General features: G+C 45.6%; 2 protein-coding genes across 3 annotated transcripts in view; one reads left to right on the top strand and one right to left on the bottom strand.

The window, feature by feature from the left end:
- Nucleotides 1–9918, top strand: part of FOXJ2 (forkhead box J2) — a 32445-nt gene extending 22527 nt beyond the window's left edge. For both annotated transcript variants that reach the window (XM_013199879.3, XM_048052973.2), the window contains exons 7-11: nucleotides 718–1047; nucleotides 1445–1546; nucleotides 2025–2225; nucleotides 2985–3083; nucleotides 7752–9918. In XM_013199879.3, the coding sequence (XP_013055333.1) occupies nucleotides 718–1047; nucleotides 1445–1546; nucleotides 2025–2225; nucleotides 2985–3083; nucleotides 7752–7840 (821 nt within the window). In that variant the 3' untranslated portion in view covers nucleotides 7841–9918. The remainder of the gene's footprint in view (nucleotides 1–717; nucleotides 1048–1444; nucleotides 1547–2024; nucleotides 2226–2984; nucleotides 3084–7751) is intronic.
- Nucleotides 9919–10080: 162 nt separating this feature from the next.
- C3AR1 (complement C3a receptor 1) lies at nucleotides 10081–15010 on the bottom strand. The gene is made up of 2 exons (XM_013199883.3): nucleotides 14871–15010; nucleotides 10081–13068 (listed from the first exon to the last, which is right to left on the bottom strand). The coding sequence occupies exon 2, from the start codon at nucleotides 13065–13067 to the stop codon at nucleotides 11667–11669; it is 1401 nt and encodes a 466-aa protein (XP_013055337.3). The 5' UTR covers nucleotide 13068; nucleotides 14871–15010; the 3' UTR covers nucleotides 10081–11666.
- Between the last annotated feature and the right edge of the window lie 4037 nt (nucleotides 15011–19047).

Below are 19047 nucleotides of genomic sequence, written 5' to 3'. Positions count from 1 at the left end.
TGTAAGGGGACAATGAACTGGGAAAGCAGACATAAGAGACAGCAGGAGCTCCTGATGTGGGGAAGAATGGATAACACCTGATGCTTTTGCATGTAGATGATGTCTGAAATGGAAGAGGATAGAAGTGACACACCCAATGAATTGGGAGGAATTAAAGTAATAGAATCAATTTCATAGAATCCATAATAAAGGAGCCCTGACATGTGCTCTGTGTGTAAAAGCAATAGAATGTGTGACTTTTAATGATCTGTGTGAGGAAAAACTGTGACGGTTCCAGACCACGCTGCTTGTAGGATAGGAGCTGAAAGGAGCTTTTGGAACCAGCAAATCAGATTTATCAACTTCTTTATTTTGTAAATGTTTTGTTGCTTAAGTTTGCTTGTGGTCATTTCTAGGAAAACAATATGGGCATGAAATTTCCAGAAAACCCGTGTTACCTGGTGTATATAGGAAAAATCCAAGGAGGCATTTAGGTGCCTAACACTGTACTAAAAGGTTAACTTCTGCTGGGGCTTTCTTTTAGAGCCTTTTGTTTTGAACAGGACCTGGAGCACAGTGAGAACATAACTATAAAGGTGCTAATTGTTGGCAGCCTCCAGAGGGCATTCCAAAAGCTTCATAAATAGCAGGATGAGCAGTGTGAAATTAGAGATGGATAATTTAATCAGAGGTCTGATTCAAACAGCTCTTAAAGCTCCCTCCTCTTTCACTGCACAGGTTTCTCTTCTCTCCTTGGTGACATGCAACCCTCCAACCACAACTACTACATGTACCAGCAGCAGCAGCAGCAGCAGGGTCCCTCAGCAGTGGGTGCTGCTCCCCCACTCCACACTCCAACCCCAGACGGTTGCCCGTCCCAAGGGGGAAAGCAGCAGGGTGGTGAAAGTTATGTCCCTCCACCAGTGATGTCCATGCACCCTCCTCCAATGCAGCATGGAGGCTACCACCAGCATCAACAACATCACCCACACTCCCACCCACAGCAGCAGCCACATCAGCACCAGCAGCAGCAGCAGTCACAGGCTTCAATCAACAATGCTGGCTTTGGTAAGTCAGGGTTGATGGAAAGAACAGCTGGGGAAAACAGAGCAATGGGGAGCCCTCAGACAAATTCCACAAGTGAGCTTTCCCTAAGTGGTACCTGCAGTGTGAGTAGAAAAAGGGTGAAAATGATTATGATTGAAATCTGAAAGGGAAATTGTCGCCTTACTGAAGGAAAGAGGGATACAGTCACACTGGGTTTGGGATTGTGTTTAGGGATGGAGAATAAAGTCAGGGACTAAATGAAAAGGGAGGCACCACACCTGGTCTTCCAAGAGAAAAAAGGTTTTCTAGCTACTATAGCATTAGGATCCTTGGTGAAGAGTGGACAGTCATTTTGTATTAAGGGATGGAGGGAAAGTGTATTCTGTACTGTAACAATTTTTTACCTATTTCATTCCAGCATTTCCCCCTGATTGGTGCTCCAACATTGATTCCCTGAAGGAAAGCTTCAAGATGGTAAACCGGCTGAACTGGTCTAGCATTGAGCACTCCCAATTCTCAGGTCAGTGTTGGCCTAGTGATGAGGTCTAGTCACTTAGTGACTAGGGACTGTAATCTATAAAATTTGGGAGTGCTGTGCACAGTGTTCTGGATTCTTTTTCAGTTTAGCTTTGTCAAGTTTGTTGATTTCTCAGTGACTCAACTCTTCCATTTGTAAAATGAGGGGTCCTGTTTCATGGGTTCTATTAAAGACCCTAAAGCACTTGAATGCTGTAGAAATTTTGGGCAGGAAGTATTAATTTATAGATGTCAGAAACCTAACCAAGATTTTTTCCCTTCTGCTCCTCCCTCCCTCCCTTACCTGAGTCAGTGAGACAACACCTTAAAAAGGGGGCTCTCTAGTAGTCCAGTTACCGATTAAAAGCGGTGAAGTTGGGTTTGTGGGGGGAAGGTGAGATTTAGAGGTGGAAAACAAAAACTCTTTACAGGGAAGACTGCAGTGTTAGTGCTGTCTTTGACACCGTTCTTGTACTCTGCAGAGCTGATGGAGAGTCTGCGCCAGGCTGAGCGGAAGAACTGGACGCTGGATCAACACCATATTGCCAACCTCTGTGACTCCCTTAATCACTTCCTTACCCAGACTGGTCAGCTCCCTCATCTGGTCGGCCCGCAGCAGCCCCCTCGAATCTCTGATTCTTGTGCCCTGAACAGTGGCAAACAGGAGCAATCCATGAACCAAGGTAACTGGGATGGAAACTGAAATGCCATGCTAATGAAGGTGCAGTTCTCTGAATATCCTAAATTACTTGCCACCTTGCTAGTCAGTGCAGCACCAAGCAGTTCAGGGCTGGGCTGTCAGAAGCCGTCCATACCAACTCAGTCTCCTCTGACTTTAAAGAATTATGATGTCCTATGTTTACGGCCTGGATACACCATTATTATGTGATGCGTACTGCTGAAAGGCTACCTGTCCAGACAGAAATTAGATTAACCTGGAAAAGATTAACCTGGAAAAAGAGAAGGGGAAGGGTTTTTTTGTTTGTTTGTTTTGTTTGGTAATGGTAAGATTTAGAGTTTGCTGTTCTGGATGGCAGGAGCTGTAAAACAGAAAGCTTTCTCTCTCACTTCAGAGAAGAAATGACCTGACAAAAAGTAAGAGGATGCTCTCTGAGCTGAGTGCAGAGGATAACATGGTCTTGGTACAACTGTGATGGTGTGTGTTGCCTACTGCTAAACTAAATGAGTTCAAAAAAATAAATATTGAGCCATCTTCTGACATTTTTCAATGGAAAAAAAATCTTTACTAATAAGAGAAACTCCTGCAGGTGCCAAGAACAAGATCCTTGACCAAGCTATAGCTTGTGGTTAGGATCCAGCAACTGAACACCACCTCAGTATCCCATAGGTTTGAATGGGTTGCTTTATGGCTGAGCTGCAACCCAGTCAGGACCAAGACAGCTGACCAGAACATTAATAGCTTGTTTTACTTCATTCCACAGTGAACTCCTATGGTCAGCCCCAGCCTCCCCATCTCTTCTCCGGGCCATCTCCTATGTACCAGATTTCCACCCAGGATTCTCCAGGATATAATCGACCAGGTAAGAGGCAATGTTAAGGCATATTTATAGCACAGAACATTGAAAAAACAGAGAATCACAGAACAGCTTGGGTTGGAAGGGACCTTAAAGAACATCCAGTTCCAACCCGCCTTCCATGGGCAGGGATGCCACCTGCTAGATCAGGTTGCCCAGGGCCTCATCCAACCTGGTCTTGAACACCTCCAGGGATGAGGCAACCATAGCCTCTCTGAGCAACCTGTTCCAGTGCCTCACCACCCTCTGAGTGAAGAATTTCCTCCTAACCTCTAATCTAAATCTCCCCTCTTTTAGTTTAAAACCATTGCCCCTCATCCTGTCATTATCTGATTGAGCAGAGTTTCTCTTTATCTTTTTGTAAGTCCCCTTTAAGTACTGAAAGGTCACAGTGAGATCACTCCAGAGCCTTCTCTTCTCCATGCTGAACATCCCCAGCTCTCTCAGCCGTTCTTCATAGGAGAGGTACTCCGGCCCCTTGATCATCTGTGTAGCCCTCCTCTGGACCTGTTCTAACAGATCCACATCTTTCTTGTGCTGGGGGCCCCAAATCTGGACACAGTACTCCAGATAGGGCCTCACAAGGGCAGAGCAGAGAGGGACAATCACTTCCCTTGCCCTGCTGGCCACATCTCTGTTGATGCAGCCCAGGATGCCATTGGCCTTCTGGGCTGCAAGTGAGCACTGCTGGCTCATGTCAAGCTTTCCATCCACCAGAACCCGCAAGTCCTTCTCTGTAGGGCTGCTCTCAGTGAGTGCTTCTCCCAGTCTGTCTTCATGTCTGGGATTGCCCTGACCCAGGTGCAGCACCTTGCACTTGGACTTGTTGAACCTCATTAAGTTCACGTGGGTGCACTTCTCAAGCTTGTCCAGGTCCCTTTGGACGGCATCCCTTCCTTTGGTTGTACTGACTGCACCACTCAGCTCAGTGTCATCTGCAAACTTGCTGAGGCTGCACTCGACCCCACTGTCTGTGTCGATAAAGATACTCAACAGTACCGGTCCCAGGACAGACCCCTGAGGGGCACCACTCGTCACTGGCCTCCATCTGGACACAGAGCCATTGACCACCACTCTCTGAGTGCAACCTTCAAGCCACCTCCAGTCACAAGGGACCTCACCCAACTGCCCAGATTTTTCAAATATGACAAAGAGTGGCATGGCAACTCCATCAACCAGTTCCCTCAGGACCCTGGGATGCATGTCGTCAGGCCCCATAGACTTGTACTTGTTTAGTTTCATCAGGTGGTCTCGAACCTGCTCTTTGCTTACGGTGGGAGGGACTCTGCTCCCCAGCCCTCATCTACAGGTTCAGGGAAATAGGAGACATGCGAAGCCTGACTGGCAGTGAAGACTGTAGCCAAGCTGTTAAGTACCTCAGCTGTCTCCATGTGTGTTGTTACCCGTTCACCCTTCTTGGTCATCAGAGGGGGAACACTCTCCTTGACCTTTCTTTTCTGGCCAATGTACCTATAGAATCCCTTCTTGTTATTCTTTGCATCCCTTGCCAAGCTCAGTTCCATCCGTGCCTTGGGTTTCCTAATCCCATCCCCGCACATCCAGACAGCATCTGTGTACTCTTCCCAGGCCACATGTCCCTGCCTCATGCCACTGCCTATGCATTTCTTCCTTGCACCTGTTTAACCAGCAGGTCCTTGTGCAGCCATCCTGGTTTTCTGTCCTCCCTGCTCACTTTTTTTTAGACAGGTGGATGGAGAGTTCTTGTGCTCTTCAGAAAAACATCCTTGAAGAATTGTAAGCTCTGTTCAGCTCCTTTGTCCCTAAGGACGGTGTTCCAGGGGATCTCATCCACTAGGCCTTTAAATAGCTGGAAGTTTGCTCTTTGGAAGTTCAGGGTCCTGACTTTGCTCTTTGCCAGGCCCATGTTCCCTGAGACTACAAACTCAACCAAGGTGTGGTCACTGCAGCCCAGACTGCCTCCAATCTTAACTTCTTTAAAGAATTCATCTGCACTGGTAAGCATCAGGTCCAGTAACTCTTCTCCTCTGATAGGTTTGTCTAATAAATGGACCAGGAAGTTCTCCTCAACGCATTCTAGGAGTCTCCTGGATTGCTTACAGCCTGCTGTGTGGCTTTTCCAGCAGACATCTGTGTGGTTGAAGTTCCCCATCAGGATGAGAGTGTGCAAGCATGACGCTTCTTGTAGTTGAAGCAAGAAGGCGGCCTCATCAGCAGGCTCCCCTTGATCAGGCAGCCTGTAGTAGGCCCCAACACAAGGTGCTCTTTATTGTTCCGGTCCCTAACTTTCACCCACAAGCTCTCAACCTGTCCATGGTGTGGTGGTTTTACTCGGGTGGGTGGCTGAACTCCACCACAACCACTCTCTCACTCCCCCTCCTGAAAGAGGAACGGGGAGAAAATATGATGAAAAGGGCTCAAGGGTTGAGATAAGGACGAGGAGATCGCACAGTAATTATCGTGACGGGCAAAACAGACTCAGCACAGGGAGACAGTAAGATTTATTGCCTATTACTAACAAGCTAGAGAAGTGAGAAACAAAGGAAAGAAACCAAAAGCACCTTCCCCCCCATCCACCCTCTTCCACCTCCTCCCCCCAAGCGGCGCAGGGGAACAGGGGGAATGGGGGCTATGGTCAGTCTATAGCGCTTCTTCTCTGCCGCTCCTTCTTGGTCACTCTCGTCCCCTGTGCTGTGGGGTCCCTCCCACGGGATGCAGTCCTTGCTGAACTGATCCGGCGTGGGCTGCCCACAGGCAGCAGCTCTTCAAGAACTGCTCCAGATATGGGTCTGTACCACGGGGTCCATCCCTCAGGAGCAAACTGCTCCAACCTGGGTCCCCCACAGGCAGCAGCGCCCCCCAGACCCCCTGCTCCTGCGTGGGCTCCTCTCCACGGGCTACAGGTCCGGCCCGGAATCTGCTCCGGCAGGGGTCTTCCACAGGCCGTAGCCTCCGTCAGTGCAGGTCCACCTGCTCCACCATGGTCTCCTCCACGGGCTGCAGCGTGGAATCCTGCTCCACTGTGGTGCTGCAGGGGGACAGCCTGCTTCACCATGGTCCTCACCACAAACCGCAGGGGACTTCTGCTCCGGCGCCTGGAGCACCTCTCTCCCTTCTTCTTTACAGACCTTGGCGCCTGCAAGGCTGTTCCTCACTCCTCTCTCTCTCAGCTGCTGTGTGGTGCAGCGTTTTTTTTCCCTGTCTTAAATATGCTCTCACAGAGGCGCAAAACAACATCGCTTATTGGCTTGGCTCTGGTCAGCAGTGGGGCCCTTACCTAACATGGGGCAGCTTCTAGATCCTTCTCACAGAAGCCACCCCTATGGCCCCCTGCTACCAAAACCTTGCCACGTAAACCCACTACACATGGCTGCTCCTCAGAGGTTTCTCTTCACAATCAATCCATTCCCTACCACAGAGCACAACACACCCGCCCTTCCTTCCCTGCCCATCTCTTCTGGAAAGCTTGTAGTCCTCTATTCCAGTGTTCCAGTTACGTGATTTGTCCCATCATGATTCCACGATAGCAATCAGGTCATATTTTTCTAATTGCACCATTGTTTCCAACTCCCCCTTGTTTCCCATGCTGTGTGCGTTGGTGTAGAGGCACTTCAGCTGGGCTATTGGTCTCATTGCATTTTCAGAGGAACCCTTCCTAACTGCTTGGGGACAGTTCTCCAGTATTTCTCTGTTGTTTCCTAAAGAGACAGTGTTCCCAGGTTCACTTCCATCACTCAGAGGTATGTCCCCTTCCCCTGCCGCATCTAGTTTAAAGCCCTGCTAATAAGGCCAGCCAGCTTGCTGCCCAGAACACTCTTGCCCCACCTGGCCAGGTGCGCCTCATCTAGTGTCAGTGTGCCCAGTCTCTCAAAAGTACCTCTGAGCTTGTAGGACCTTGAGCTTAACACCAGCCTCGCAGCCAATTGTTCACTCGGTCCATTCATCTCCTCCTTCTTGGGTCCCAGTCACCAACTGGGAGGATAGAGGAGAACGCTACTTGCACTTCTGATCACTTCAACATCTTTCTGAGGGACATAATGTCCTTTTTTATATTTCAGAATCTCTTTGTTGCAGTCTCATTTGATCCTACATGAAAGAGTAGGAATGGATGGTAGTCTTCAGACCCCACCAGGCTTGGTAGCCTCTTCATAATATCACAAATGCAAGAACTGGTTCCCAAGTCCTCTATGCATTTCTCCCAAAACAAAGTGCTTCTCTGATGAAGCACTGAGGGTAGAGAGAGATTGGACTGCAAGGGACCCTCCATTAGTGCTCTGGCAGGGTTTAGAATTTCAAGGAAAAAAAAATAATTTTTTTTCACCTCACATAAATCATCTTACAGTCCAGTCTCACCTTCAGTTGGTTGCTCGAAGGAAAAATTACATGAGAAGTTTCTGTGGCCGAAGTCCTTTGTATTCTATCAGCAATTAGCTGGGAGGAAAGTTAAGGAAGCTGAGACTGAACCTCTATAGAAGCTGCTGTGGAGAATTTCACAGCACACCACCTACAGGCATTAGTAGGTGCTGTCTGACGGTAAGAAATTCATGCCAATAGTGTTCTTGCTTGTTAAACTGTTGGAAAGAAGTCCACAATGCTTCTATGATTTCTTTGGCCAAAGGCCTGCTGTAAAAAAGTACAACGTTTTTTCTTCTAACTGTTCTTTCCCTTTCTCTCTCTCTTTTTTTTTTGGCTCAGCTCACCATCTGGTCCCTCGGCCTCCAGGGCCTCCTCCAGGTGCCAATGAGGAAATCCCCGATGATTTCGACTGGGACTTGATCACTTAGCGAGTTACAGACTTAAGAGCCCGTCCTTTGTGAAGGACGCGGGAGGCGAGGGGGACATGGGGTGAATGGTGCTGCACCACCTTCCCCAGCCTCCCTACCTTGCCTGTATATAGATATATATTCTCTATCTCCGCCAGAGAAGCCACCGCAAGATGCTGCCGAAGATAATCCTTCCTTGCGTCCTGTTTTATCTTTTTTCTTCTTTTGTTTATTATTATTATTATTATTATTGTTATTATCAATAATTGAGCACAGCCCTTCCCCTCCTCTGGTGGCCTCGGACGCATCAGATTGACTCTTTCATGTTGCGTGGTGCCCTATGGAGGGCAGAAAGATGGTTCCTTGGTGCCACGAAAAGACCTCGGAAGGTTGAATCCTCGAGTGCATCTTTCTCTGCCTCCATCATTTTGCGTTTAACAATCCCTCTTTCCCTTCAAGGTGGCCAGTGAATCTGTTATATTGGCTACCGGAGTGAGAGAGTCTAGTGGACCCTGGGAGCCTGTAGTTATGTTGTTTCTTAAATGTTGTAAAGGTCGGGGGCTAAAGGGACACTGGAGGGGTGATCTTAGCTCTGTGAACTTTCTCGCACCCGCAGAAAAAGCAAGAAAAGTAGTAGATATCCCAAGTACAAAGAGAGGGTAATCTCTGAAGTAGGGAGAACAGAGCTGAGCTGGGAGGGAAGACCTGAGTTTGGAGAAATGAGAATGTAGCAGATGCAGGTTTCAGAATGCAGTGCCATCTGTGAGGACCAAGAACGGTTTTGAGGGAATCCTGACCTGTTTTGTACACTGCCTTTTGCAGTCTCCAGGAAGGTGAAGTCTGCATACCCATCAGGTAAAAGAAGCAGTCAGGGGGTGTCACGATGCAGCGAAGTCTGTTCCCCAAAGCTTTTAATTTCACCCCCCACAACCAACCCTTCAAGCCTTTTTTCAAAATACGCAGTGAGACTCTCACTTGCATATACAAATTCAGAAGTTTTCTCACTATCAGTATTTGTTCAGTTTGTTCAGTTGTTATTTGGCCCTCTCCCCCTTGCACTTTTTTGGAGACTGTCCTTGCCTGTGGCTTGAAAATGACGACAGGTGTCTTGCTGCATAGGTGTAAATTCTTAGTCAGTGGTTCCACTTTGTGAACGGGCGAACGGTGGGAAGAGGAAGCTGCTGCTCAGAACAGAGGTGAATTAGGGGACTTCTGGTCAAGGGGCTTGAACCCTCTGGTCAAGTAAGTGGGAGGCCCTTACAAGTGATTTTTGTAAGAGATGCATTAGAAGAGAGGACGAAGTGGGGCAGATTGTTAAACTGAACAGCCGGAGTATAGTACAGTATAAAATGAGGAGGGTGGGTCAAACCCTTGCAGTTCAGCTGGGGAGATAGATGATGGAATAGAGTGTAAATCCCAATTGATGGGTTCTGTTGGCACTTGCAAATCAGGAAGGCAGAAAAGGTGCAGGAGCAGGAGTGAGTGTTGAGATGTCTCCTCTCCTAAACTGTGTCCTTTGTTCCCCTTTTTGCTGGTATGGCTCTGTTCTGTCAAACCTTTTGTTTCCTTTACATGTTTTATAAAGCCTCCCCCCAGACTTTATTCCCTGTTTACCAATGAAGGGAACAAGACACACAAAATATCATGGCGGCTTGACGTACCTGGGGCAGAGGAGGTAATAACCTCTACTCTGACTGAAGGAAGGTGGGGAACTAACATTGCTTTTTAAATTTGCTGTAGGGATGAACCAATTGGATCTTTGTCAGGGAAGTGGACAGAGTCTCATTGTATTGGGGAGGGGGGGGATGGGACTTTTTTTCTTTTTTTTTTTTTTCTTTTTTAAGTGTGTGTGTGGGGGGAGTTCATCGTTGAGTGTTTCCAAGAGAAATGAGGAATTCCAGAACCAACTTCAACATGGAGTCAGCTGTTATCTCTGCTGCCTCGGGATGGGAACGACACAACTTGGAAGCATGTGTGATTGGTTTTCTGTGGAATGTGGCACCAGAGACAACCTCTTGTTGGTGCCAGTTAGTGCTTTGCAGAGGATGTTACTGAGAGCCGGCCCTGTGGATATCTGAAACCACCAGAAGAAAAAACAAGAAAGATGGCTCCTTCTGCATATCCAAGTGCTCCTCATTTGCATATTTGCCTCATTTGCATATTCAATCGCTCTTCATTTGCATATGTAAATATGTGCCGGTCAGTGTGCAAATTAGCCTCATTCCTCTGTCCCTGAAATAAATGTGCATTGTTAGTGTGTGGGAAGGCATCGGGTTGGCTACACGGAGCTCTGCTGCAAGCTGGTACCAGCCTGCGGGGAGCGAAGGGATGCAAGCCTGTCCTGGGGAGCTCTTGCAGGCCCTTCCGCAGTGGTGTGGCCCACAATGTTTTGTTCAATGGTCAGGGAGAGAGGGGTGTGGTCTCACAAGTTTATTTTTGTGCATGCTTTCTTAATAAAAAGAAAAAGTGAATGTTTATGGTTTAACTGTTTTGGTGCCAGTATTGAATTTCTTATGGCGGTGCCTGACAGGTGGGCTTGGAAAATTGCCAGTTACCTTGTTACCAGCTACCTTGGAAATAGCCATGTCCACACCCAAATTCTAACTTAGCAGCTTGCACCTGTATGTACATTGACAACCTAAGAAGTTTAGGTTGCAGGAGAAAGACTCAAAAGTCCCTGTAGCTGCCTGTCTTCCCAAAACTGCAATCAGTGAGTCTTTCAACTCACACATTTTCCAGAAAGGCAATGGAAACTATACCGTGGCTTAGTTGCTTGTCATAGCATTTATTGACCTTACTCCTTAAACCACATCCTTAGAGTGCTTAATAAGGAGCAGGGAACATTCAAGCCTGGGGAACACCCCTAAAAAGTCTGATTGGAAGCAATTTTTATCCTCCCCTACAATAAAGACATAAGCACATCTCTCTTCTAGAGAACAGGACATGACTGAGCTGAAAGAGGCTAGTTCTCCACCTTCCTGGGAGTCAGACTAGAGGTTATCACTTCTCAATTCCAAAGTTTTCCCAACTGCGTGATAGTCCAGCAGCCATCTAATCTAGTTCATCAGTGAAGGCAGCTGCTCAAATTCTGCTTGTGATATCCTAAAATGCTGTACGGACATTTGGGTCGTTTCAGGCCACCTCCAGAAAGGAAAGTTTGGGACTACTGGTGGAGTGAATGTTGGGGAGACAGTGAGTGAGTGCATGCTTATGAACATAGTTATACAGTGTGAACTGGGCCAGTTACTACTGTACAGTGATGTATTTGTTGGGATAAAGAGATATCTTGGTCATCTACCAGGGCATGAAAGTCTGTTAAATGCAGCTCACTGGGACAAGTTCTGATGTACTGCTGTAAGAAAATGTAGTGCTTCCCTCTAGGTTTGTCTTCAGAAAAAACCCTCTCAGGCCCCAGTATAGTCAAATGAGAGGAAAGGTGGGATGGTGGATTCCAAGGAAAGACACCATTGTTGATTTCATCTGCATTTTATCAGAGACAGGAGATGCAGAACATCTATAGTAGACATATGCAAATAACCGATGAGTTCCTTATCTAGCAATTCAGAAGTTAAACTACATGATCCCACCACAAATCGTTCACCAAGCCTACTTTAAAGTACTCTGGGTCTCCTGTTTCACCAGAGTCATCTGTCAAAAGATTATTACTCTTGGTATTTCCAGCTTCCACTCTCTTTATCGCAAGACATAAAGGGCATTTGCTGATGCGATCTGAACCATCTCAGTGCCCTGTGTGCAGATACGTTGATTGATCAGATGTGTTGGAGCAAAAAAAAAGCAGAGAATTGATGTACAGAGCTCGCTCTTTCTGCATTGGTGAAGTCCTGCATTAGACTGTGCTGCTAACATCCTTGTCCGTTGAAGTCTTGCTTTTGGCGAAGGAGAAAGGGGTTGAATGTGTTGGTTCATCAGTAAAGGCTCCTTCCAGGACTCCTTGCACTGTTTGCTGTGCCTTTGCCCTGAAGTCCCGACCCACAAAAACATAGAGCAGAGGGTTTATGCAGCTGTTAGCATATGCAAGTGCTGTAGAGATGTGATCCCAGAGGATCAGTAACTTCAGTCCTGTTCCAGGAGTAGCTACAAGGAACAGAATCCCAACTACATGGTATGGAACCCAACAGATGAAGAATGCAGCTACCACAAGCGTGATTGTTCGCAGCATCTTGCCTTGTGGCTTATGAAACTGACTTGCACGCATTCTGAAAGCAATAAGAGCATAGCAGACTGTCATTACGACAAAGGGGACCATGAAGCCGAAGACAGCCCTAGTTATTATCATTAAGGTGAAGGGTACAGGATAATGATACACATCAAAATTTCCCAGTGAGTCATTACCACTGTAGTCACTGTAAAAATCAAGCAAAACATCAGGAAGGTCAAGTAGATTTAAATGGAGGTCAGCATTGGATGGTACAGACAAGTTAGTATTAGGTAGATCACTACCAGATTCCAATAGCCTGATGTCAGGATAGGCAGTGGAAGTTAATAGGGAGTGCACATCTACAGAGGCATACAAATGGTGAGCTGCTGTGGTTGCGTCTTTGTTGGTTATACTCTTTGCCTGGAAATCTGGATAATTGTCAGCAGGCTGATGAGTGAAGATGGTGCTAGCATACATGATAGTCGGTACTAAAGTTGAGTTTTCTTCCAATAACTTAGTTATAGGATCAATGTCATCCATATAATGTAGCATTTCATTATCTCCAAAATTGTACCCACACTCAGTTTTGCCATCTTTGTTGACGATCTCACGGTAGTGAAAGACAGGACAGCAGAAAATGAGGGCCAGGATCCATATGCCACTGCATACTAGTGATATAAATTTCACCGTTCGATGATTTTGACACCAGACAGGTTTCATCACAAGGAGGCACCGGTCAATGCTGATTGCCATGAGCAGAAAAACACTAGCAAACATGGTGAAGATTATGATCGATGGAATGATTTTGCAGAGGAACCAACCATATGGCCAGTGTTCATGGAGGGACAAGTGAACAATGTAGAATGGCAAAGATAAGCAGCACACGAAGTCAGCCACAGCAAGGTTTAGGAACCAGACAATGTTCACAGACCTTTTCATTTTCAGACCAGCTACCCAGATAACCAACCCATTGCCTGGAATACCTATGATGAAAACGAGGATGAAGATAGCAAGGGAGCCAATGGTTTCTGGTGCATAATGTACAGCAGCCTGTTCATGTGAACTGCTATTAATCAGGAGTGGAGGCATTCTGTAGTTGTAAAACAGAAAGCAAATTAGTAGGCAATTCATACTCCCCATTTTTTTTTTTAAATCTGTACTGAAGTATCTCTGAGGAAACAGTACTGACCTGGCTGGATACAAAGGCATCAGTCTATACTAGTTTGTGCTAAAGACTTACTTCTACTGATCTGACTGTTCTACAGCTTCATCATTCTCATGTTGGCTAAGATATGTAAGTTGCACTATTCAAACAGGGATTTTGTATATGTACTTATGTTCTATTTCTGTCACCCTTTTTGATTTCAGTCTGGTTCTTTTTACTCTCCACTCTAAAATGGAGCTCTCACTTTACTCATGCCCACACAATCACCAGGTGTCTTTCCTGATTGACTTCCAGCTTTGCACGTAATTTTCTTCTTCAGAAAGACATTTAAGTTCCTTTTTAAGTTCCAGGAAGCATTTTAGTTCCTTTTCTCTTTAAAATGAACAGTTTCTTTTCCTGGCATAACCAGTGAAATAGGTTTAGGTTGAGAAAGCAATGTTTGTTTTAATGAAAGGCCCCTGCTCTACTTTCTTGACATCATAAATAGAACAGACAGGACAGCAACAATGCTTGCTAAAGGATATTTTTTAGGGAAGTCTCAGTAAAGCACTTCCTTCTTGCTTTTCTAGCCTATGTATCTGTGTTCTGAGCTCTCTGCTAGATCCTTGAAAAGGTAGTCTTGATGAGCAGAAAGACAAGAAATTAGTGGTTTAAGAATGACAGAGATTTAGTTATAGAAAGACAAAATACAGAACAATAGTAATGTTCTTGAGCCCATTAGGCGTCAAAAGCTGTCCTATTGCATGACAACAAAACTGAGCCACAATACAATTCAGTGTGTTTTTAAAACTATGAAAAGTGGCAATGGAAATACTAATTATTCAATCATTCTTGGACTTAGATACTAGTAAATTAAGAAGGAAAAGTGTAGAAATCTAGAAAAGACAAGATAGGTCCGAGAGAAAAAGCCTAATATTTATCCTGTAGGCATTAACAGAACTGGTTATAAAACCCTTGTTAACTAAACCCTTGCCAAATCAACGAAGACAGTGTTGTTGCTGTATGGTCCCTAAAAGCGTTACTAGAAGGCAAGGAAACCGCATAGGCGAGAGCTGAATACAGCCTGCGGAAGCAACAGAGGAGACATGAATAAGACAGCTAAGACCAATTCTACTTAAACCTCCATGCCAGTACTTAGATGCCAGTCAGGGATTGTTGTGTGCAGGACTAAATCTACAATAGTATTAAAAGATCTGAATAATCAAATTCTTTCTTGCATAACATGTAGTCTAAATGTGGAGTGATGCACAAGTGTTCAAACTTTCACCACAAAGAAAATGAGATAGTTGCAACAGACGTTGTAATTTATCTTTTTTGTAACAATTGCTCACAGGCTTAGGTGAGGGTGACCCATGAAGAAAGCTATGAAATAAGTTCCTGGAAGGCAACTACGGTATTAACTTAAAATTCTAACAAGTTTGTTCAATTTCCTGTGATGTTGTTGTTACATGCAGAAGCAACTTTACCAGGAACAACTGGAGAAAAGTGCTGCAGAAGCTGAATCTGGCTGCCTCCCCATATAGCTACAGAAGATGGTATGAAGAGGGCAGGGAATCAAGGAATGCTGTAAAGACGGTAATGCTGTCCACAGTATGTTTTCCGGAGTGTTAGGAGGGCTACTATGCGGTTATGAAGATGGAAACAGGAATTGGAGGGAGAAGAGAGGCTTTTAGAAGTGAACAGTAAAAAACTGCAAGCTGAAGAGGAAAGCAGAATTCTGTACCTACCCCGGCAAAACAGCTATTTCGGTGTGTCAGGGAGCGAGAACCATCAGTCCTGTCTCTGAAGTGACTGAAAAAAAAAGAAACGCTCAAAATATTTTAGGAACTGCTTTTTTCCTCTGTGTACATGTATATGCAAACTACCCTTTCCGCCCTGAAGGAAATGCTTACGATGACTCATATTTGAAGTTTTAGAACGCAATTGGCTGGTAAAATAGCAAAATAAAACCAACCAACCAAGCAAGCAAACAAAACCTTTCAGCACAGTCAAAATAAAATATTGTCCCGAGTCAAAGAATAACAGGAAGCTAGGGAGTGATAAGCACAGACACATTCTTTATTATATAGTTTCCATAAGACAACACAAGATCACAATAGCAAATCAGATGTCTTGCCTATTGGCATAACACTGACTTTTTCTTCATGTAAATCATAAATACAAACACCACCATGATATCATTAGGTGTCTGAGCTACTGTTTTATAGCCATTTCATCTTTTGACATATCGGCGCATTCATGTATCTAATCCCATTTCTTATCATTCTGGATTCTTATCAATCCAGATAAGCTTCTGTCCCAGCCTGAGACAGTTTAGTTCACCAAACATAGAAGATTGTACTCAACAAACCGTAATCTTTTCTTTTTTTTTGGGGGTGTGTGTGTGTGTTAAAGAAAGAACTTGACTGATGAAAAGCTGGAAGTGGTTAGCTGAAATGCTGATACCACAAAATGTATCCACCCTATAAGAAAAGGTAAGGCATTTAAAATGTGTAGCAATAGGGTTCCTCTCCAACACACCTGATTTGGGAAATCAAGAGACTGCTAGCAGAAATGGCAAAGCCCAGACATAAAAGATTTGGCCTCAGTATTTTGGTTTGGAACTGGAAAGTGAGCGAGGATTGTGGAGAGTTCTGCTCCTGGGCATGTTATCTGTTCTGTGAAACACATAAATGCAGACTCAAAAAAAAAAAAAAAAAGTGACCATATGACCATAAACAGGAAGGCAGGCCGGAAATGGGCTGTTCCCCCAAAGATGCATGGGCTGTCAGCAGCCCACAAAGACAATTCCTCTAGCTGTATCTATTCTCAGCTGCCATCTTTCCTGAGAGAATCCTGAGACCCTGAGAAAGTCATCTGAGAGCTGAATGAACTGACCTGTTGAAAGAAGCGTATTCCTATTGGCTTCTACTGGTCAAGGGATGCACAGCCTTTTCACCAGCATATGACTTGCTAGCTCTAGTTAAAACCTCTCTTGCAAGAAGGTCCTTCGCTACCAGTTGTTTCGGCTCTGATTCCTCCAGCTACAACCTCTCCCTTGCAGCCAACCTTATCACAGCAAGCACTGTATCTTTTGTCCCAACCAGCTCATTCTGGAGAGTGAAGATGATGAGGTACCTCTGTATGTTTCCAAGCCAATGAAACTTTCAAGCAGTTTAACTTTGAACAGTTTTACACCTCAGAATGAAGGGGTTAATGATGTGGCCACTAAACGGACATGGTGCAAGAAGGAAGGAAGACATTTTGTCACTTTCAGAAAATGATTATTCAGATCAAACCAGACCTTTGACTTGCAGCTGTGATATTAATCCCAAATCACCATACTATGATGACGATCATCTTTTCATCTCTTCTGGATCTCTCCGTTCCCCAGCTGGGAAACAGAGTTATCTTAGGAAGGCTGTATTTCACAGAATCATAGAATAGTTGAAGTTGGAGAGGACCTTTGGAGGCTGTCTAGTACACCTCACTGCTCAAAGCAGGATCAGCTAGAACAAATTACCTAGGACTCTATTGTTTTGATATCTCCACAGAAGGAGACTCCCCAACCTCTCTGGACAATCTGTTCCAGTGGTCAACCACCCTCACAATTAAAAAAAAAAATAATTTATTTTGTGTTCAGACAATTTCCCAATTCAGTTTGTGCCCACTGTTCCTTTTCCTGTCACCAGACACCACTGAGAAGAGTCTGGCTCCATCTTCTTTACACGCTCCAATCAGAGAGTTACACACATTTATAAGATCCCCCTGAGTCTTCTCTTCCCCATGCTGGACAGATTCAGCTGTCACAGCCCTTACTTGCATGAAGGATGTTCTAGTCCTTTAATCATCTTACTGGATCTTCACAAGTCTCTGCTATGTCCATGTCTCCGTTGTACTGGGGAGCCCAGAACAGCACCTAACACTCTAGATGTGGCCTCACCAATACTGAGTAGAGGAGGAGGATCACTTCCCTCTGCTGACACTTGTCCTAACATAGCCGTGGGTGCTGTTGGCCTTAATTGCCATTGGGGCATTAGGGTGCATTGCTGGCTTATGCTCAGCTTTTTGTCCACCAGGATCACAAGGTCACCATTCCCTGCAGCGCTGCTTTCCAGACAGTCCTAAGAATGTACTGGTGCATGGGATTGTTCTTTGTCAGGATAAGGCCTTTGTAGGTCTGTCTGTTGAATTTCATGATGTTCTTGTCCGCTCAGTTCTTCAGCCTGTCCAGGTACCTCTGAATGCCAGCAAAGCCGTCTGATGTGTCGGCCAGATTTGTACCATCAGCAGACTTGTAGAGAGCCTGCTTCATCTTCCTAGCGTTGAGTTAAACAATACCAGAACCAGGGCTGACTGCTGCCAGATACCACTAGTGACCTGCAATTAGTCAGATTTAGCTCTTCTGACCAGCACTTTCTGAGCCCACCAGGTCAAACACTTTTCAGTCCACCTCACTGTTCACTTATCTAGCCCATCCTCCATCAATGTGTCTATAAGGATGGTCATACTGAAATTTATCTTGTATAGATTCAACTGGCCCCCATAACCAATCGACTAAAACCTTAACGTGAGCTACAATTTACTTTGCTTTTTCAGGTTTATTACAAAACTGTAAGTCTACTAGTTACTAAATAGTTGCACCCATTCAGAATCATAGAATCCTAGAAAGGTTTGGGTGGAAGAGACCTTAAAGATCATCTAGTTCCAACCCCCATGCCATGGGCAGGGACACCTCCTGTTAGAGCAGGTTGCTCAAAGCCCCATTCAACCTGGCCTTCAGCACTTCCAGAGAGGGGTCTCACAAACAACTCTGGGCAAGCTCTTCCAGTGTCTAACTACCCTCAGAGTGAAGAATTTCTTCCTTACATCTAACCTAAATCCACCTTCTTTTGGTTTAAAACTGTTATCCTTTGTCCTATCACTACACTCCTTGACAGAGTCTCTCCCCAGCTTTCCTGTAGGCCCCCTTTAGGCACTGGAAGGCCACTGTAAGGTCTTCCCAGATCCTTCTCTTCTCCAGGCTGAACAACCCCAACACCCTCGGTTTATTCTTCATAGGAGAGGTGCTCCAGCCCTCTGATCATCTATGTGGCCTCCTCTGGACCCACTCTAACAGGCCTATATCCTTCTTGCATTGGGGGCCCCGGAGCTGAACACGGTAGTCTATGTAGGGTCTCACGAGAGCAGAGTAGAGGGGGAGACTCACTTCCCTTGACCTGCTGGCCACACTTCTTTTGATGCAGCTCAGGATACAGTTAGCTTTCTGGGATGCAACAGCATATTGCTGGCTCATATTCAGTTTTCCATCCAACAAGACCCCTAAAATTCTTCTCCATAGGGCTGCTCTCAATGCACTCATCACCCAGCCTGCATTCATGTTTGTGACTGCTCCGACCCACGTGCAGGACCTTTCCCTTGGCCTCATTGAACTTCATGAAGTTTGCATGGGCTCACCACTCAAGCCTGTCCAGATCCCTTTGGATGGCATCCCTTCCTTGTAGCATATCAACACTCAGCTTGGTGTTGTCTGCAGACTTGCTGAGGGTGCACTTGATCCCACTGTTCACATCTCCAACAAAGATGTTAAATAACACTGGTCCCAATACCATACAATCATAAAATCATAGAAACACAAGGTTGGAAAGGACCTACAAGATCATCTAGTCCAACTGTCCTCCTATCACCAATACTACCCACTAAGCTATTAAATCATATCTCATAGCACCTCGTCCAGGTTCTTCTTGAACACCGCAAGGGACAGTGACTCCGCCACCTCCCTGGGCAGGCCGTTCCAGTTCCTGACCACTCTTTGAGAGAAAAAGTTTTTCCTGATACCTAATCTAAATCTCCCCAGGCAACTTGTGGCCATTTCCTTGAGTCCTATGATTAGTTATCTGGGAGAAGAGGCTGACCCCCTCCTCA

The sequence above is a fragment of the Anser cygnoides genome, chromosome 1 (assembly GCF_040182565.1).
Source record: "Anser cygnoides isolate HZ-2024a breed goose chromosome 1, Taihu_goose_T2T_genome, whole genome shotgun sequence".
NCBI classification, from domain to species: domain Eukaryota; kingdom Metazoa; phylum Chordata; class Aves; order Anseriformes; family Anatidae; genus Anser; species Anser cygnoides.
The sequence above is the reverse complement of the archived record's forward strand: the minus strand, read 5'-3'. Positions and strand labels throughout refer to the sequence as shown.

Coding starts and splice junctions, on each gene's coding strand:
- C3AR1 (XM_013199883.3), bottom strand. CDS start 13,067: ATGCCTCCACTCCTGATTAATAGCAGTTCACATGAACAGGCTGCTGTA.